Raw genomic sequence first — 21,941 nt, 5'->3', positions numbered from 1 at the left:
AATCCCTGTAGATGATGACTGCAGCCATGAAATTAAAAGATGCTTGCTCCTTGCAAGAAAAGCTATGACAAACCTAGACAGTGTATTAAAAAGCAGAGACATTATTATTTTGCCAACAAGTCTGTATAGTCAAAGCTATGGTTTTTCCAGTAGTCATGTATGGATGTGAGAGTTGGACCATAAAGAAGGCTGAGCACCGAAGAATTGATGCTTTTGAACTGTGGTGCTGGAGAATACTAAGGAGAGGCCCTTGGACAACAAGGAGATCAAACCAGTCAATCCTAAAGGAGAAGAGTCCTGAATATTCATTGGAAGGACTGATGCTGAAGCTGAAGCTCTGATACTTTGACCACATGATGCAAAGAGCCAACTCATTGGAAAAGACGCTGATGCTGGGAAAGATTGAGCAGGAGGAGAAGGGGACAACAGAGAATAAGATGGTTGGATGCTATCACAGACTCAATGGACAACAGTTTGAGCAAGTTCCAGGAGATGTTGAAGGATAGGGAAGCCTGGTGTGCTGCAGTCCATGGGGTTGCAAAAAGTCAGACACGACTTGAGCAACTGAACAGCAACAACAGTGGAAATATGGAAGTCTTAGAAATGATCAGTCTCTTCTTCACTCCATTATTATCCATTCCATTCTTACAAATGAATAACCTCTCTCCACAAATATTCCTTCTGTATTCTCTAAGGCAGCTGTAGTTTCATTAAGTTTCTTTTCAAATTGAGGACCCTGTGATATGAGGAGTGACTGAAGTTTAGTTCAGCTTTCAGTCTTCTCTTCTATGTGGGACTTGGCTCTTGTTTTTTCTTCTCCAGGGAATATGTTTCCTGAGCTGCTTCCTGTTTAGTAGTGGCCTGAGGTCATACCTTTCCTCTTCCAAGGAAATAGAACATCCTTGAAGTGAGACAACTGTTTATCTTTCCAGGATGTTGATAATCTAAGAAGTACTGATGATCTCGAAGTAGTAAGGTGTTAACGAACTGAATATGTTTCCTGAGTATCTATAGGCTGATGCCTTAACCCACAGTGTGGATGAATTTGGAGATGGGGCCTCTAAGGAAGTAATTAAGGCTAAATGAAATCATCAGGACAGGTCCCTGATCCAAGAGGATTAGTGTCCTTACAAGACTCCAGGGAGAGAGCTTTCACCAGAAATCGAGCATGCTGGCACCTTGATCTTGGACATTAAGTCTCTCGAACTTGAGAAAATAAATTTCTATTGTTTAAGCCAGTCTGTGATATGTTGTTAGGGCAGCCTTAGGGCACTTAATTTTGGCTCAGATGGTGAAGAATAAGCCTGTAATGTAGGAGACCGGGGTTTGATCCCTGAATTGTGAAGATCTCTTAGAGTAGAGAATAGCTACCCGTTTCAGTATTCTTGCTTGGAGAATTCCATGGACAGAGAGGAGTCTGACGGGCTATAGTCAATGGGCTTGAAAGAGTCGGACACAACTGAGTGACTAACAGACAGGTAACTTAATACTGAAGGGATGTTAAAACCCATCATTCGTTGTTCCAAATCAGACAAGATAAACCTGTTCCTGAGGTATATTCTGTTGAGACCATTAAACTTTCACATTATCTGGTGCATTATTACCCAATTATATGGGAATGTTTAAGTAAAATAATGTTATGCCAACCAGGTAAAATATTTCATAGCTGTTAAATATAACTACATAAGGAAATAACGTCTGAGTACCTGCTGTGATATTTCCTATTGTTTTATGGTGAACTATGCCATACATTCAGGAGAACTTGTAAAACAAGTGTACATTTAAAAAGGATAACACACAAGTGTGCCCTACATTTAGGTTAAAATATAACATCAAAATCCTTTCCTGTGATTTGTTCAACCCTTTCCTGTGATTTGTTCTAACTCCCTTGGTACATGTTTTTAATACCTGTAAATACATTCTAAAAACACAATTTTGCATTTTGTTAAATTGACGTAAGTGTATTTTTTGTTTATTAAGCAGTCTTTTTTAATGTGGGTAGCAGTAGTTCATTTATTGTGATATAATCTTCCATTGAATTAATGTACTGTAATTTATGTACCCACCTACTGTTGGATAATAGTTATGCCCAGTTTGGGTAATAAAAAGAGTTCTATTAGGACCCTTTGTGTAGACAACTCCTAGTGTGCATGTGCAAGCATTTCATTAAGATAAAAGCCTAGGAGTACAACTGTAGGTCATAAAATGTGTTCTGGACCAGAAAGGGCATGACAGTGTCTGTTGCTGGATGGCAGAAACTAGTTTTCAGGTTGAAAAGAAGCATCAATCTCCCTGTTTGTCAAACACAAAGGAGAGATAGGGAGCACTTACCTAGAAAACAAGCTACAAATTTGTTATCCCCAGCATTGTGTGTTATTTGTTACTTCCTTCTCACTTTAGTACTATACTTACGCTGCTGCTGCTAAGTTGCATCAGTCGTGTCTGACTCTGTATGACCCCATAGCTGGCAGCCCACCAGGCTCCTCCGTCCCTGGGGTTCTCCAGGCAAGAACACTGGAGTGGGTTACCATTTCCTTCTCCAGTATATGCATGCATGCTAAGTCGCTTCAGTCGTGTCCGACTCTGTGCAACCCTATGGACAGCAGGCCACCAGGCTCCTCCGTCCATAGGATTCTCCAGGCAAGAATATTGGAGTGGGTTGCCCTTTCCGTCTCCTTAGTACTTACAGGCTAGCTATAAGTTTAACTGCCAGTTTTTCTGCCAGAAGTAGGGTTTATAAGCAGATGCAGTATTCAGCAACAATCTGATACAATTTCAGATACAAAGATGAGCACACTGGGAAGTTACCAAACATTTGAAGAAAGCCAACAAAGTGAAAGAAAGTCTCTGAAACTCAAAGAAAGAACTTGAAGTAACACTTAATAAAATAACTAATAAAACAGTTAAGAAACAAGAATAATTTTCGAAAAAGTGTAACATGAGAGAAGTACAAGAGATTGTATCCCTAAAAATCAACTGGAAATCTTGGTTGGTAAAATTAATGAACAGGCAGAAAAAGCATCTTGGTCCCTGGAAGATCAAGTAAAGAGCTTTCCCAGAATGTAATGTGAAAAGGGAAAAATGGAAAGTGTGGGAAAGAAATTTAAATATATCGACAGTCATCAGTTCTAAATACATCTAATCATATTTCCAGACGGAAATAATAGAAGGGAACAGTTTTTATAGAAATAGTATAAAAATCATTTTCAAGAATTAAAGAATGGGTGTTGAGCAAGATCTTGGTGAAATTCAAGAATGTGCATAAACATTCAGAGAGAAAGAAAGTTGAGCAATAAGAGATCTTCCCTGAATCTTACACTTTGATCAAGAGGGATTTATCCCAGGGTTGCAAGGATTTTTCAATATTTGCAATTTAGTCTGATATACTACATTAGCAAATGGAAGAATAAAAACCATATAATCACCTCAGTAGATATAGAGACAGCTTTTGATAAAATTTGACACCATTTATGATTTTAAAACTTTTCAGAAGGTAGGCATAGAGGGAACATACCTCAACATAATAAAGGTCATATGTGACAAATCCACAGCTAATGTCATACTCAACAATGAAAAGCCGAAAGCCTTCCCTCCAAGATCAGGCATAAGACAAAAATGTCCACTCTTGCCACTTTTATTTAGTATGATTTTGGACATCCTACCCAAAGCAGTTAGATGGAAAAAAGAAATGAAAATCTAAATTGGAAAGGAAGAAATAAAACTTATCACTGTTTGCAGGTGATATAATACTATACATAGAAAATCCTAAAGATGCCACCAGAAAACTGCTACAGCTCATCAATGAATTCAGTAAACTTGCAGGATACAGAATTAATATACTGAAATCTGTTGCATTTCTACACATGAGCAACAAACTATCAGAAAGAGAAATTAAGGAAATAATCTAACTTACCATTGCATCAAAAACAATAAAATATCTTAAGAATGAACCTACCTAAGGAGGTAGAAAACCTTATAGAAAGGTAGCAAGAGAGACCACATTCACATAAATTTTATTACAGTATACAGTTGACCTTTGAACAATACGGATTTGAACTGCATGGATCCATTTATACGTGGATTTTTAAAAATAAACACTATGCTGCTGCTGCTGCTAAGTCGCTTCAGTTGTGTCTGACTCTGTGTGACGGCAGGCCACTAGGCCCCTCCGTCCATGGGATTTTCCAGGCAAGAGTACTGGAGTGGGTTGCCATTGCCTTCTCCACAGATTCAGTGCAATCTCTATCGAAATACCAATGACATTTTTCATAGAACTAGAACAAATAATTTTAAAATTTCTATGCAAACACAAAATACCTAAATAGCCAAAAAAAATCTTGAGAAGAAACAACAGAGCTGGAAGAATCAATTGCTCCCTAACTTTCAGACTATATTGCAAAGCTATAAGCATCAAAAAAGCATGGTACTGGCATAAAAAGAGAAACACAGATAACTGGAGCAGGATAGAAAACCCAGAAATAAACCCACCTACAATGTTCAATCTATGACAAAGACAAGAATATACAGTGGAGGAAAAAGCCTCTTCAGTGATATTGAAAAAATTGGACAGGTACATGGGAAAAAATGAAATTAGAACATTCCCAAACACCATATAAAGAAATAAACTCAATATGGATTAAAGACTTAAAAGTAAGACCAGATAACTATAAAACTCCTAGAGGAAAACATGGCAAACTCTTTGACATAAATTGCAACAGTAATTTTTTGGACCTGGTTGCTAAAGCAAAGAAAATAAAAGCAAAAATAAGCAATCGAGACTTGCTGCTGCTGCTGCTAAGTCGCTTCAGTCATGTCCGACTCTGTGCGACGCCATAGACAGCAGCCCACCAGGCTCCCCTGTCCCTGGGATTCTCCAGGCAAGAACACTGGAGTGGGTTGCCATTTCCTTCTCCAATGCATGAAAGTGAAAAGTGAAAGTGAAGTCGCTCAGTCATGTCCGACTCTTCGCAACCCCATGGACTGCAGCCCACCAGGCTCCTCCGTCTATGGGATTTTCCAGGCAAGAGTACTGGAGTGGGTTGCCATTTCCTTCTCCAATGCAGGAAAGTGAAAAGTGAAAGGGAAGTCGCTCAGTCGTGTCCGACTCTTCGCAACCCCATGGATTGGAGCCTACCAGGCTCCTCCATCCATGGGATTTTCCAGGCAAGAGTACTGGAGTTGGGTGCCATTGCCTTCTCTGAATTGAGACTTAATCGAACTTTAAAAGTTTTTGCACAGCAGAGGAAATCATCAACAAAATGAAAAGACAACATACTGAATGGGAAAAGGTATATGCAAATAATAGAACTGATAAGGAGTTAACTGTCATACATATATATGTAAACAGCTCATAACAGAAAAACAATTTGATTTTAAAAATAGGCAGAAGACCTGAATAGACGTTTTTCCAGAGAGGAAATGTGATGGCCAACAGGCACCTGGAAAGATACTCAGTGTCACTAATCATCAGGTTAATGCAAATTAAAACCACAGTGAGATATCACCTCACCCCTGTTAGAACAGCTATTATCAAAAAGAACATGAAAAGTAAATGTGAGCAAGGCTGTGGAAGAAAGAGAACACTTGCACACTGTTGTTGGGAATGTAAATTTGTGCACCCACTGTGGAAAATAGTATAGATGTTTCTCAACGAAACTAAAAATAGAACTACCATATGATCCACTAGTTCCACTCCTGGGTACATATTTTTAAAAAAGAAAAATAATTCAGAAAGATATGCACCTTGATGTTCATAGTAGCACTGTTTACAATTGCCGAGGTATGGAAACAGCCTAAGTGTCTAACAACAGATGATGGATAAAGAATACGTAGTAGAATACTACTCAGCCATAAAAAGACTGAAGTTCTACCATTTGCAGCAGAATGGATGGACTTGGCATTATGCTAAGTGAAATAAGTCAAGAGAAAGACAAATACTGTATGGTATCACTTATATGTGAAATCTAAAAAGTACAACAAACTAGTGAGTATAGCAAAAATACAGACTCACAGATAAAACAAGCTAATGGTTAACCAATAGGGAGAGGGGAAAAAAAGTGAAGAATGCAGGAATTCCAGTGCAGGAGTAGGGGATTAAGAGGTACAAACTATTCAGTATAAAATAAGCTACAAGAATATATTGTACAACATGGGCAACATAGCCAATATTTTATAATGATTGTGAAGGGAATGTAGCCTTTTAAAATTGTGAGTCACTATGTTGTATATTTCTAACATATAATATTGTAGGGCAACTATACTTCTGATTAAAACAGAAAACCTTTTTGAAAGAATTATTAAAACTATTCTATCTAGGAAGTAGAAGAATAAATGCGGAAAGGACGATTTAATATGATTTGGTTTGCTAAGTCTGAATAAAAGTCTCTTTAAAAAAAGATTGAAATTAAAAAAAAAAAAATCTGAACATAAAATAGGGACAGAGCAGAGAGAAGTAAAAATGTGCAATCCAGATATTTTTTTAAAAATGTAAGTATGTATTTAAAAATATAAGTGTAGTCACTGGAAGAATAAAACTGGTGTATATAGCTTCCACACAATGAAACAGATAAACAGCATGTAGTCTAGAAAACTCAATCCAGCAAGGGTACGTAAGTGAGCCAGGAGGGAATAGCCTTGTGCTGTTTACAAATGATATGTCTAAAACAAAGTGATAAAGTAGTATCTATCACTGATATAAAAGTCAACTGAGAAATATTTGTCCATCTTTTATCACTGTTTCTTATTTCTAGATTTTCAAATAATTATGGTTTCTAAATGTTCTACCACAAAGTCATATACATAACGTTTAATAAGAGGAAATTCAGGAAAGATAGGGACCAAAATTGTCGAGGAATTTACATTTCAGCACGAGGACTTGTGTCTTAATTTGTGTGAGTTTTGAGTTTCTGAAATTATGTTTGAGTAGGGAAGTAAGAGCAAGAAGCAACAATGGAATCAAATAATAAAAGGGATAATAAAAGGGGCCCTTAAAGTTTTTGAATAGAATGAGAGTTTTTCGGGAGATGATCTGGGCGTGTGTTTTGATTTTAAAGTGCGCATTTTTTCACATCATAATATCTATATTGATGGTATGAAGTGAAGTGTTAGTCGCTCAGTCGTGTCCGACTCTTTTCAACCCCATGGATGGTGGCCTGCCAGGCTCCTCTGTCCGTGGAATTCTCCAGGCAAGAATACTGGAGTGGGTTGCCATTCCCTTCTCCAGGGGATCTTCTTGACTCAAGGACTGAACCCGTCTCCCACATTGCAGGGAAATTCTTTACCACCTGAGCCACCAGGGAAGCCTGTAGCATAGTCTAATTGGCAGCTTTCTCCTTTTTAGTGATATATTAAACGGTCCTTTAAAATAGTTGTACAGATACAGATATGTGCATATACATAGATAAATTTTCTTGTTCTTTTCTCTTAGGCTAGAAACTGTGTAGCAGTCAGCACACTTAGCTTTTAAATACCATTCTACAGTTTAAGGAACCAGGACTCTTTGGAGTCTCTTTTGGAGAACTGGTTAATTCCAGAGTCGGTGTAGGGAAAATACTAGATGAGCCTAGGGCATATTGTGGTCCATATATTAAGGAAGTGCTCAAAATGATAAAGACAACAGGAGAAGGTCACAGGAGCCAAAATGCTCCCATTGAACAGAGTTAAAATAATTTGAACAACAAAATAAAATGACTGTGGATTATCACCTAAAGAATAAAATAAATATCCGTTAGCCCCTACTCATATATAACTAAGTGAGAGAGAAGGAGCAACTCTTCTTTATAGAATTGCAGTTGATATATATGGAAGAAATGAAGGGAGTAGAAAATCACCATTAGAATATCAGAATAGAGTGATTGCTGAAGATCCATTCATGCAATCTAAAGTTATTGGCAAACTTTTAGCAAAAGCAGAATATTTGCATGATTCAGAGTATCTCCCCAAGAAAATAAAATCTATCACTGCTTCCATTTTCCCCTTCTGTTTGTTTGCCATGAAGTGATGGGACTGAATGCAATGATCTTAGTTTTTTTATTGTTGAGTTTCAAGCCAGCCATTTCACTCTCCTCTTTTACCTTCATCAAGAGGCTTTTCAGTTCCTTTTCACTTTTTGCTATTAGAGTGGTATCATCTGCATATCTAAGGTTGTTGATATTTCTTCTGGCAACCAACTCCAGTATTCTTTCCTGGAGAACCCCATGGACAGTAAGAAAATAGGGTCTTGGCAGAAACCTGTTTAGCCAAGTGATTGGTAATACATACGTAAGCATGAGTGATGCATATCAGTGTCGTGGGGCCCTTTATACAGTGCACTGAAAAGGGCCTATCAACCCTGTGATATCCTTTCCAGTAATACGTAATGCCATGCAAGTCATGAAAAAACATCAGACAAACCTGGGTTAAAAGGACATTCTGCAGAGTATGTCTTCAGAGCTATCAAGGTCATGGAAGACTGAGCTTTCATGGATTGGAGAAGACTAAAGAAGCATGACCACTCTGCAATAATGGGATCCTGTATTGGATTCTGAAACAGTGAGGGAACATTGTTAGAAAAACTGGGTGAAATCTAAATACATTCTGTTGTTTAATTAATAGTATGATACCAAGGTTCATTTCTTAATTTTGATAATTTTTTTTTCTAATGGAAGATATTAACATGAGGGAAAGCTGGGTAAGGGTTATGCAAAGACTATATGAAAAGTATCTCAAAACATTAAAGTAAGTTCTAAGGTAGATGGCACCTGAAAATCAATGAAATATAGTTTGTCGGTTTTGAAGCAGAAATGCAAAAAGTTATGCTGAACATAGAGGAAGCAATGAATGGAGCATTAACCTTGAGGGTTAGTATTAAGAGCACTGTGGAGAAATTAATATTACAAAAGAAAGTCCCTTGTTCTTTTTAAGATTGGGCAATTGAGAGAAAGAAGAAACAGATTTAGAGGTGCAGAATGCAACAATTAAGGGAAAGGTGACCTGTCCTCAGTAAAGACTGCTGAGATGGCTATGTGCAGCTGTGTCTAGAAAGGGGCTGTTTCGCCTCTTGTGCCTGAAATGGAGTACATTTTTATTGAGGCCTGCTGTTCGAATTGTTACCCATGCTGAGCCCTTGTAAAAAGCAGTGGAGCTGAATTGTGGAATTAAGGGATGTGGAAAATAGAAGTCTACTTATGATAACAACTGTTATTTGTGTTTAACTATGTAGATGACAAGTGCATAGAGAGTAAAAGTGGTTTCTTTCAGTAGCCAGTTCTGTCGCTCAGCCGTGTCCGACTCTCTGTGACCCCATGAATTGCAGCACGCCAGGCCTCGCTGTCCATCACCAACTCCCAGAGTTCACACAAACTCATGTCCATCGAGTCTGTGATGCCATCCAGCCATCTCATCCTCTGTCGTCCCCTTCTCCTGCCACTAATCCCTCCCAGCATCGGGGTCTTTTCCAGTGAGTCAGCTCTTCACATGAGGTGGCCAAAGTATTGGAGTTTCAGCTTCAGCATCAGTCCTTCCAGTGAACACCCAGGACTGATCTCCTTTAGGATGGACTGGTTGGATCTCCTTGCAGTCCAAAGGACTCTAAAGAGTCTTCTCCAACACCACAGTTCAAAAGTATCAATTCTTCGGAGCTCAGCTTTCTTCACAGAAAAACCACTGGAAAAACCATAGCCTTGACTAGACTGACCTTTGTTGGCAAAGTAATGTCTCTGCTTTTGAATATGCTGTCTAGGTTGGTCATAACTTTCCTTCCAAGGAGTAAGCATCTTTTAATTTCATGGCTGCAGTCACTATCTACAGTGATTTTGGAGCCCAAAAAAATAAAGTCTGACACTGTAGCCAAATTCTACCTAAAAATTCTGTGTATCGCTAGAGTATTTATGCTGACACTATCTCACAGTCATTTTCATTCTCAGTATTTATTGTTACTCAGTTATTTGCAATTGTAAATAGATTAAATGTTTTTTAGTTATTACTCATTTTTTAAAATTGTCATTTTGGGCATGTGGGAACTATGTCTTTTCTATATGCCTTAGCCAGTAAACAAATATAAAATGCCCGTTAGGCATAATAGGATTACTGCCAAGATATATGCAGATTAAAATTTGTTGTTAATGTTTATAAAATAAAAGGGACAAAATAGTAGGTTAAATCATAAGAACTTCTAGATATTTGTCTATAAAAAGGGCAATTTTATACAATTAAACCCCCACCCCCAAAATGACAATGATTGGCTATTGATTTCTAAATACTCTCAGAATCAATTATCGATTTTGTTTTCTTCTGTTATTTTTTTAAAAAACATGCATTCTATTTTGTGTTTAGAGCTGATGATGAACCACAGCAGTTCTTTAATACTCAAGCCTATTTAGCTTATACTGCTAATGGATTACAAAGAGAGACAGTACACAATCCTGATGGATCACAGCAGTAAACATTATAACGACCTCTGACATTTTTACTATATTACAGTCCTCCTGTCAGGCGTCAGAGAGGAAGAAGGGATCGTCAGTCTCGACTTAATTCCATTAGTCAAGATGAAAATTATCACCATCTCCCTTATGCACAGCAGCAAGCAATAGAAGAACCTCGAGCCTTCCACCCTCCGAATGTATCTCCCCGTCTGTTACACCCTGCTGCTCATCCACCCCAGCAGAATGCAGTAATGGTTGACATACATGATCAGGTATAGTAACAGAATATCCAGGAAATACAGATGCTTAAAGTTGGTAGCAGTGTATTTAGTTTGATTGTTTTTTGTTGTAGATTACTTTTACCTAAAAGGAAATAGTTTTACCTAAAATGAATCTATTTGAGATAAGTTCATCGTTCTTCATTGAAGATTAAAATTTAAATTCTACACAGCTTCCTTAAAAGAAAGTTGAACTTTAAAAAATTTAGATCAGGGTTATAAAAGCTCAGAATGACTTCATTGTAATAGTTGATTTCAAATGACTGATAGAGAATTTAATAACAACGCCAGTCAGTCAGCTGGTGGTTTGAGGATATACTCCTGTTTTCTGCTTCCTTCCAGTTTCTTCTAGAGTAATTCAGTAGGCAAGACAGTTGGGTGCAGCTTTGCTTTCAAGTTTTCCTAGGTCTCCACTGAGACGACAAGTACCGAGCTTTCTTTCGCTTTGTTCCTGCCAGGAACTGAGGAACTAGCTGAGAAGAGGGTTTGCCAGACCAAAAATCATAGCCACAGATAGAAATTTTCCAAGTATATTATGTGAAGCTCCTTAATAATAAAACCTCATAGACAGTACAGCAAACAAAACCTTTCAACTACTTTCCCTCTTGAGTACAGATGCAGATGTTTAAATAATAAACAATAGTGTTATAGTAAAATAGTCTATCCTGATGGTGCAGGATAAATTCAACACTAGGAAATCTTCAGTATAAAGGGAAAATGTTTTATTTTGTTGATAGATGCAAAGATATAAAATTTTGCCATCATATCCAATAAAATATCTTAAAATGGAAAAGGGGAGTTTTATTTTCTGGAGCTGTCAGTGAGGGTTATTGAGAGCATTCCCCCGATTGAGGATAACCACTCCCAGAGTTTGCTCAGTTTCATGTCCATTGAATTGATGATGCCATCCAACCATCTCATCCTCTGTTACCTCCTTCTCCTTCTCCTCCTGCCTTCAGTCTTTTCCAGTGGGTCGGGTCTTCACATCAGGTGGCCAAAGTGTTGGAGCTTCAGCTTCAGCAGAATAAAAGTAACTGGCACCAAATGTAATTTGCAGTCAAATTCACATCAACTGTGAAGTTACTCAAAGTATTTGGGACTGCAGGGGCCTAGAAAACATGCATATTCTCTTTGGAGGATGAAATCTTCATTCTAGTTTTCAGAGAATTTCCTCAACTAAATTTTCAAGGACAGTAAGCAGGAAACAAAGTTAACCAAATACATGAGGAAAGAAAGACTGTAAATGAAAACCAGTAGAAATAGATCCACACTGAGTTCACATAACATTTCAAGCAACATAATTAATGGTAAAACTTAAAGAGTGCTTTCTTGCTGATAGCTGGACTAAGCCAGGGTGATGACTATCACTGCATCTATTCAGTATCCTGGAATCTAAGCCAGAACTGGGGGCTTCCCAGGTGGTAAAGAATCCACCTGCAATGCAGAAGACGTGGGTTCGATCCCTGGGTCAGGAAGATGCCCTAGAGAAAGGGAATGGCAACCCATTCCAGTATTCTTGCCTGGGAAATCCCATGGACAGAGGAGCCTGGCAGGCTACAGTCCATGGGGTTGTGAAAGAGTCAGACCTGACTAAACAACAACAGGCCAGGACTGATGATAGAGGGTAAGAATAAGAAAAGAGCAAATAGCATCATAAGTAATTGAAGATGAGATAATCATACAGGTAGAAAATCCCAGATTATTAAAGCAACAATACAGCAAATCAGTTGTGTTTCTTTATACTAGTCAGCATAATTAAAAAAAAAAAAAATACATTGAGCATGTTTGAAATTCTCCATATTGAATATGCAAAGAAGAAAGTACAACTGAAATCAGAATAACATGAAGGAAGTTAAGGGTCTTAACAAAAGATGTTCAAGTCCTTTTTGATTACAAAACTGTCTAAATAGATACTTGGCTTGAAAGATCCAAACCTGTAAAAACTGTCTGCTTTCAGAACTCACATACATAGAATTAGTGTATTCCAAGTAAATTTCCCGTAAGTTTTTGGTGTAACTTGAGAAACTGATTCTGCGATTTCTACAGCATTTTAAAGGACCAGGGATTATCTAGAGCAGGGAAAAGCAAACTACTGCTGGCTGTTTTTCGTAGAGTTCTGTTGGAATACAGCTAAGCTTGTGTGCTCATCTGTCATTTGTGGGTGCTTTGTGCAGGGACCAGGATGGCCCACAAACTTAAAGTACTTAATTTTCTGGCCCTCAGTGAAATAGCTGGCCAACTGACACTTTGGTCTCGGGTCTCTGAGGCCAGGTGGTTCTCAAAGTATGTCTTGAATTAGCTAATCAGCAGCAGCACCTGGACATTTATTAAAAATGCAGATTCTCAAAACTATACACTAGATTTATCAGGTGTGGGACCCAACAATGTGTTTTAAGCCAATTAAGAGAACTTTTGGTGTATAATTCTGAAGTAGAGCAAGTTGGGCAGAGTAGCTCTTCTAATTATTAGGACTAATTATAAAGCTGTGTGAAGGCATTTTTGCCAGAATAATTAAGAAATTTGGTATGGAAATAGACAAAAATAACCTATCAGCAATATAACAAAGCCTCCAAACTTACAAAAGAATTTTGAGTAATAAATTCAGTAAGTAGTATTTATGAAGAAACCTAATTTCTTGGAGGTATAGTACTATAGTAGTGATCATGTAGTGACATGACAAAAAGACTGAATATAAAATTGTTCTTTGTAAAATAACATTTAGTACAGTTAATATAAATTAGGATTCCAGTGGATTCTGAAACTGAATAAAATTATTTGAGGTTATTTACATAAGAATAAATGTATAAAAAATGGCCCAAAAATAAAATGAGAAGAAAGTATGATAATGAGAAGAACTTGTCTTACTAGATACTGACTTTTCTAGTAAGAGACTATAATTGAGACAACACAAATTTGGCACAAAATAGATCTAGGTATGTTTGGGAAGTTACTGAATAGAAAGAGGTAATTCAGTTTAGAGGAAAGGGGAATGTTGATTTACCATTAAATAAAAGATTTATCAAAAGAGAAATCATAGACTGAGAAAATATTACATGTATCTCTAAGTAAAAAGCCAAACTATAAGTTAATATGAATGGACAGCCTTACAGAAAGTGGGCAGTGAACACAGGATATAGATTATTTACATAAAAGGAAATCTAGATGATTAATAAGCATATTAAAAGATGTTCAACCTCTCTAATCTGAGAAATATAAATTTAAAGTAAATCCGGTAGATACTGGTTTTTCCCCCTTCCCCCATTGTAGTATTTGTATATAACAAGCAAGCATGCTTATTATGCAAATATTGTACATCTGCCTTGAGTGGAGGTGCTGAGAGTCTTGTTACTACCATTGGGATTGTGATTTAATCCATCCAGACTTTTGCTAAAGTTTAAAATACATTCACCCCTTTACCCAGTAATCCCTGTGAAATAAATGAAACTAATGTGTAAGGATATATGTTCAGTGATGTTTTTATGGCTGTTATTTGTATTGGTAAAAGGTGATACAACTTAAAGTCCTTTAGTATATGAATGATAGGATTGTGTTAAAGTGATGACTGTATTTGAAATATCTTGTTAGTGTCAAAAAGAATGAGTTGGCTTTAATTTCTTTAAAGAGATATCTACAATATTAATTGGAAAAAGTAAGTTGCAGGGTAATATTTCTGTTAAGAACAAAAACAAGCATGACAATAGTTCATGCATATGTTTATATGCTCATGGAGAATGATACAGGAGGACATATTTTTAAATGTCATTTGCTTCCAGATAGATAGGATGGGAATAAAACTGACCAGGAGAGAAGGGAATTATTTATTTTTTTAAAAATGCTACTTAACGTTTCACTGCTGCTGCTACTGCTAAGTCGCTTCAGTTGTGTCTGACTCTTTGCGACCCCATAGACCGGCAGCCCAACAAACTCCCCCGTCCTTGGGATGCTCCAGGCAAGAACACTGGAGTGGGTTGCCATTTCCTTCTCCAATGCATGAAAGTGAAAAGTGAAAGTGAAGTCGCTCAGTCGTGTCCAATTCTTAGCGACCCCATGGACTGCAGCCTACTGGGCTCCTCCATCCATGAGATTTTCCAGGCAAGAGTACTGGAGTGGGGTGCCATTGCCTTCTCCGTTTCACTAGTTGGATTAAACAAATGGTTTTTTCCCTCCTGTTGAATGTGAGCAGGTTATTAGCAGACATGTTTCTTTTTTTTAGATTTCCTCCTTAGAAAAGTTTTCTGCTCTGTAGAGCAGGCTTGAAGAGTTAATATAGCAGTTCATTATCTCCTGGACTTTACAAGTTTTTTTGAGTGAAGAGTCAGGCCCAGTTCAATGGATATCATATATTGCTCTTGAAACAGCTTTTCTCTACAGTAACAAGAATATTTTGGTTGAAACTGTTGCAGAAGTACATTGTGAACAATCTTTGCAGCTAAGAATAGAATCAATAAATGCCCAGATTTTAATTTTTAATAATTGATGTTTTATCCAAACTGTTAAAAGTTTATCCAAACTCACACTCACATCTTTCTGTTCTGTTTCTTTTCTAATAGCTCCATCAGGGCACCGTCCCTGTTTCTTACACAGTAACAACAGTGGCACCACATGGGATTCCCCTCTGCACAGGCCAGCACATCCCTGCTTGCAGTACACAACAGGTCCCAGGATGCTCTGTGGTTTTCAGTGGACAGCACCTCCCTGTCTGTAGTGTGCCTCCTCCAGTAAGTCTGTGCAGTACTTCTATAGAGTGGCGAAATATGTTATATAAACAAAACACAAGAGACTTGGAGCTTTTCACTTTCAAGTAAAAAAATGCAGTTTTATTGCAACAGAAATCTCAGTTGCACTTATACAGTAACAGTAAAGTAGAATTAGCTTTAAAACTTCATATGTTTTTACGTTAATTAAATTACACATATTTTAACATTCTTTGAAGGTCAAAGCATGTTCCTTCACATGTCTGCACTGTTTATAATTAAACCTTAATAAAGATTGTCCTTCAGGTTTTAACTTAGGATATTGAACTGATTAGTAATTAAGTCTCAGAGAATTTGGTGATCAACATTAATAGTCTCAACACTTGCTGGGTTTTTAATAGGCACTTTGAGTTGCTTAGACACTTATTCCATACTATAGGAAGCCTGTGATGAAAATAGTACCCTCATTTTCTAAATGATGAAATTGAAAATGGTGTGCTTAATATCATAGAAGCAATTAGCATGCGAAAACAGGAGTTCATACTCCTTTGCCTCTTATACTTTGTCCTTTACCAGCCCCTAGTTCAGCCCCCTTATTTGAAAAATAGGTTGCTGAAAACCAGAGAATTTAAATGACTTGTCTAAGGTCAATAAAGTCTTCAAAGTAAAGCACTTTGCTAAATCTTATTAAAATCCTAATAATCCTGTCTGAATTTGAGATTAAAACAAACACATACATACAAGTACTAACACCAATTTAACAGATTAATTTACCCATGCATGGTTTCTCATTAATAGATTATAGAACCAATGTGCTAAATTAGCAAACTAAAATATTGAGAGATCATAAAGCATTTAGTTGTGAATTGGGCTCTTAGAAATAAAAAAAATTACAAGATTGAAAAGGACAGCTTCTTGGAAAGTAGTAATGTCTGCTACATTTTAAGCCAAGTGGGAAGAGATTCCTTCTCTGTGGCACTTTCCCTTCATTTTCATAGGTATTACAAAAGCTTAAGTAAAAGATAGGTGTTTTGACTGATTTATAAGAGCTATGTAAAATCCAGAATAATTACTAGTTACAATTTATTGTACTAATAAATGCAAAAATGCATAAGTATCTCATTGTTACTATAGGTTATTAAGACATTTTTATGATTCTGGGAGTAACATTTCAATCTGATTGTATAGTTTTTTTTTTAATTAATATAATCTGATACTCTCTACAAAAAATGATTTCTCTTACAGATGCTTCAAGCATGTTCTGTTCAGCACTTACCAGTACCGTATGCTGCATTTCCACCCCTTATTTCCAGTGATCCGTTTATTTTACATCCTCCGCATCTTTCTCCCCATCATCCTCCTCATTTGCCACCTCCAAGCCAGTTTGTCCCTTTCCAAACACAGCAGTCACGATCGGTAGGTATCTCTTCTGTCTTTAACTTTTACAGAATGTTTAGACGTAAAAGACAGATTAATTTAGTAGATGTTTAAGTTGTTATCATTTAAAAATTGTAACTATGACACTTTCCTGGTTCTTAAAAGAACTAAGAACCCCCACACATAGAAATATATATAAGCAATAATTGTACCTACAGTTACTTGGTTTATTAAGTTTTTCTAGTTATTTTATATGAAACTTGTCTAATCAAATTTATTCTTTTGTATCTGCAATCCTTTGGAAATTGAATCTGGAAAAAAAAAAACACAGTTCTAGTTTTTCCTTTCATACGTTTCTAAAATGGGAAAATGAAAATATTATAAAAGTGTTTATACTTGTTAGAATAATATTTATATTCATTTAGGCAAGTAAGTAATCCTTTGAACCTCAATTGTTTTTTTCCAAAGGGTGGTTTTATGCTGTGTTCTGATGAAAAGTAGATGGGATACTCTGTTAGCATAGTTCACTCTGTCCTGGAGCTGGAATATAGCTGAGAGGCATAATATTTCCAGGGGCTGGAGGGATCAGTGCGGGAAAACACACAGGAAGAAGGCCCCATTGTTTTCTAGACAGGCCAAGTTGAACATCTGAACCGTGATTAAAGGAGAATAAGGGAAAGAACATATGGAAATGCTTTGAGTGGAAATGGTCTTGTGAATGGAGCTTGATGGTTTACCCTAACAGAGCCTGACCATGCTTTACTTAGGATTTATACACCATGCTTAGTCTCAGGAAGAGGTGAGATACGAGCTTACCTGGCTGCTTTCCTGAAAATTAGAAGCCAATTATGACAGAAGTTTGGCTAATCTGAAAAGTTGAAACTACTCCCACAAGAAAATCTTTTATTAGAATCAGAACAGGATTCATGCCAGGATGTTCCTTAGGAAGCTTCCAGTACCTGGGAATTCAAGGTTAAAACTAAATTTAGCCATCATACAAGCATACATAACTTTCCACAGTAACTGTTAGCAGTTACTTGTATTTGAATAATGTGTTGCTGTTCTCTTAACTGTGGGAAGAAGTTAGACTAACATTTGTTCCCAAGAGATCAGATTGAAAGCATCAGCCCCAGAATATGTACACAGATGTTCATAGCAACATTATTCCTAATAGCCATAAGTGGAAACATTCCAGATGTCCATTAACTGATGAGTGGATAAACAAGGCATGGTATATGTATCCAGTAGATGATTATTCAACTCCAAAAAGAACAAAGTACTAATATACAGACTACAAGATGGATGAACCTTGAAACCATGCTAAGTGAAAGAAGCCAGATACAAGGGCCACATCCTGTGTGATTCCATATATATGAGATGTCCAAAATAAGTGTATAGAAATATAAAGTACATTAGCAGTTGTCTAGAACTTGGGAATGTCTGAGGGAAATTAGACAGTGGTGATGATTGTACAACTCTTGTGAATATACTAAAATCCACTGAATTGTACCCCTTAGCAGGGTGAATTTTATAGTATGTGAATTTTATCTCAAGCTATTTTTTTATAAAAGATTGGGGGGAGGGGGCAACATAGGCTATGTGCTTTGCAAAGCACTGTGTGCTTTCTGAACATTGTCTTGGTGTTCAAATCACACTTCGGAAGTAGGCTGTGAACATGTCAGTTCTACAGATGACAGTATTAAGGTTCAGATTAAGTAATTTCTATAAGAACCACAGGGCTCATTATTTACAGCACCAAGAGTTTGTCTAATGCCAAAGCCCGTAAGCTTTCTACTATAAAATAACTGCCTGCTGTGTTCTATACTATTTAGCCCTAGTTCTCATTTACAGTATACACCATCTTTGATTTCGTCTGTTAAAAGGTTGTGTCTGAAATTGATGTAGTTCAGTGTGCCATGACTTAAGTAACTTCAACTTTGGTGTAACTGGCTTACTACATGACTTTTTGTCTTTCTTTATATCATTTTTAAGGGAAAGTTCAAATAGTGAAAGATATGTATCATTTAGTGAATAGTGGAAATGTGTAATAACATGCTTGAGAGATCTTCTTATTGAAATTCAGTTAAAGGCAGTATTACTGTAGGCTGTATGTCCACATGTATGAATTTAGATTGATGTGAACATCAGGAAATGCATGACCCAAAAGATATCTTTGGGTTTTTTGAATTTTGTTATAAAGCACAGTCTATCTGTCTAAACACTGGAAGTATATTAGTTTGCTTTTTCCCCCCCTCAGCCTCTGCAAAGGATAGAAAACGAAGTGGAACTCTTAGGAGAACATCTTCCTGTGGGAGGTTTTACTTACCCTCCATCTGCCCATCCCCCGACATTACCTCCATCAGCTCCTTTGCAGTTCCTAACACATGATCCTTTGCATCAGGAGGTTTCGTATGGAGTAGTAAGTTTTCATTCGTTGTTACTAATTTATTGCTCGCTTTGGTAACTAACTTGTTTTGAGTTCTGCTTCAGTATAATTCTACATGTTTCGAATTTTAAATGTATTCTTGCAGTCAGTTGGAAAATTGTGTTTAGAAGCACACCTAAGAGTATTCTTGTTTTAAACTAGTTGCTGCACCTTTGTTAACATTTAAGAAATACTAAATACCCTTGAACAATAAATAACTTTCTAGGTTTTTAAAAAAGAAGAGACTTTATTTAACACCTTAAAAAGTTGTGGATGTGGAATGATGTTAAATTGTCTTAACATTTTTTCTCTACAGCCTTATCCTCCATTTATGCCTCGGAGGCTCACAGGACGCAGTAGATACCGATCCCAGCAGCCCATACCACCACCCCCTTACCATCCCAGCTTACTACCATATGTGTTGTAAGTTCTGTCTTATTCTTTATTGAGTTCTGAATTTTGACACCCTTGAGATACTCTTCCCTTTATGAACAATTTTATATGTCTTAGATACTTGTTTTTATTTGATGTTAAGAGGTTGGGGTGGGGGACCATTTAAGGCTGAAAGAGAAGAGCAAGGACAGGGGAGAAGTGGGGCAGGGGTACACCAGAAGTTAGGTAGAGAAGCTTAAATGGGTTGCCTCTTTCACAGCAGGCGTCACTCGCCACCTTCCATGGTTATCTAGCATTTAATGCTGCCACTTCTCTCAAGGGAAGCGAGAGAGAAAAGTTATATCTGTGCCTTAGAAATACTCTGCTAGGATTAGATTTGTAACAGAAACACCCATAGGTTAAACATCATAGTTCTTTTTATCTTTCTCGTGCAGTGAAGTCTAGAATTAGGTGATTCAGACATGGTCTGTTAACTCCATAACTCTGAAGAATGGGTCTACCATCCTCAAAATTTTATGGTTTCCTCTGCATGATATAAGATGACTTCTCAGGCTCTGGCCGTCACATCCACATTCTAGCTAGCAAAAATGAAACTGAATCTCTCTGCCTACCTGCTTCCTCTCAAGGATAATTACTAGAAGTTGCATGTATGATTCCTGCCGACATGTATAACTCCTGTTGGTTAGAATCTAGACCCATGTCTGTAAGTACTTCTAGAAAGGCTAGGGAATGTTGTTTTTATACCAGACGGCTATGTGCCTATATCATACTATTTTAAAAATTGTAGCTTTATTATCTTAAAATCAGATACTATAAATCTCCTAATTTTGTTCTTAAACTGATTTTATTTAAAGTCTTTTGCATGTCCATATAAATTTTAAAATCAGCAAATCAGTTTCTACTTTAAAAAAGCTGGAATTTGGTAGGGATTACGTGAGGTAGGGATTATGTGAAATCCATAGATGAGTTTTGGAAAAGAATTGACATCTTTAACAATATTGAATCTTCTGACCTACTTATATGGTATATTTCTCTGTCTATTACCTTTTCAAATTTATCCTAGCAGTATTTTTACAGTTTTTATTTTACAGGTCTTGCACATGTTTTGTTAAATTCATCTGTAATATTTCATGTTTTTTTATGCTGTTGCAAATGATATTCTTTTAATGTCAGTTTTTAATTGTTTATTGCTAGTAAAATCAGTTTCTTTAAAGGGTTGTCACTGATCAACATTCATTCTTTATCCCTGTAGCACTGGCCATGTTCTTCTCATCCTGTTCACTGATACAATGCATTAACGTATCAATCCTTGTGTTGGTTATTTTCACTGCAGATCAATGCTTCCAGTGCCACCTGCAGTGGGCCCAACTTTCAGCTTTGAATTGGATGTGGAAGATGGAGAAGTAGAAAATTACGAGGTTAGTAGATGAACTGTGAGTTGATTTGGGGAACTTTGTATGCATAAAAATACTGTACTACTCAACTCATTCATCTAATTAAACACTAGGTAAATCCATTGTATATTTCAAGATACAGATATATCAAAAATTATTTCAACATGTGCCACATAGTTATGATAACAAGATAGACTGGTGTTCTCTATTACAATTACATACACTTCCTGTGAGAGAATGTAAATGAGAAAATGATGAATTAAGATCGGATATTCTGAAAACATTTTGTGGCCGCAGAAGTGTGAAGAGTCAGTTCCTGAGGGATGGGAAAGCTTTTTCATGCCTAAGATTGAGGCAGGGAAATGCTGGATATTCTTGAGGAAGAACATAATATCTAGCTAAATTGAGAGGAGAACCTGGAGATTTGATTGAAAAACTCAACTGGTTGTATTTGAGTGCCCTGTGCTTGCCCTGGTACAGAATGAACATAATTTTGAATATTGTGGGAGGAACGAACCACTAAATATTTTGGTGTTTATCGATCAGATTGCTATCTTAAAGAGTCAGAATTAGTAGCATGAAGAAATAGATGAAGTGGTTCAGAGTTGGTGGCAGGGTAACCAATTTTTACCAGACAGTAAATTATAAAACCACGCAAGTTCTGAACTATGAAAACTTGAAGTAGAAAAGAATACACTTTGACAGACATTTTAAAACTAGAATCAATAGGATTTGATCATTGAATGGTTTATGGTAGTGTCAGGGTTGTGAGTGGGGAGGGTTCCAAGAGAAGATGCTCTGCAAAAGGACTGCAATAGCTTGTGAGGAGGGCTGCCTCCAAGATGTCAGGGCAAATAGATAATACCACTTAATTTAGATGATGTTGACATTGCTGTATTATTTGAGGTTTGGAGTAGAATGGACAGTTAAAGGGTTGGGAGACATATTTGGATTTGGAAATGTTGAATGTGAATGACTGA

The 21,941-nt window shown here is 36.9% G+C and overlaps 1 protein-coding gene across 50 annotated transcripts in view; it reads left to right on the top strand.

Moving 5' to 3' along the window:
- RNF38 (ring finger protein 38) overlaps positions 1-21,941 on the top strand; it is a 121,822-nt gene that overhangs the window by 87,453 nt on the left and 12,428 nt on the right. For 38 of the 50 annotated variants that reach the window (XM_086415860.1, XM_086415859.1, XM_086415863.1 and 35 more), the window contains 6 exons: positions 10,459-10,672; positions 15,229-15,396; positions 16,618-16,788; positions 19,007-19,168; positions 19,491-19,597; positions 20,901-20,985. In XM_086415860.1, the coding sequence (XP_086271986.1) occupies positions 10,459-10,672; positions 15,229-15,396; positions 16,618-16,788; positions 19,007-19,168; positions 19,491-19,597; positions 20,901-20,985 (907 nt within the window). The remainder of the gene's footprint in view (positions 1-10,458; positions 10,673-15,228; positions 15,397-16,617; positions 16,789-19,006; positions 19,169-19,490; positions 19,598-20,900; positions 20,986-21,941) is intronic. The other 12 variants (XM_086415865.1, XM_086415864.1, XM_086415909.1 and 9 more) reach the window with 1 other exon arrangement.

This window comes from Bos grunniens, chromosome 8 (assembly GCF_055505025.1).
Source record: "Bos grunniens cultivar Pamir isolate PY7600 chromosome 8, Bosgru_T2T1.0, whole genome shotgun sequence".
NCBI classification, from domain to species: domain Eukaryota; kingdom Metazoa; phylum Chordata; class Mammalia; order Artiodactyla; family Bovidae; genus Bos; species Bos grunniens.
Note: the sequence above shows the minus strand (reverse complement) of the source record. Positions and strands in the feature narration are given on the sequence as shown.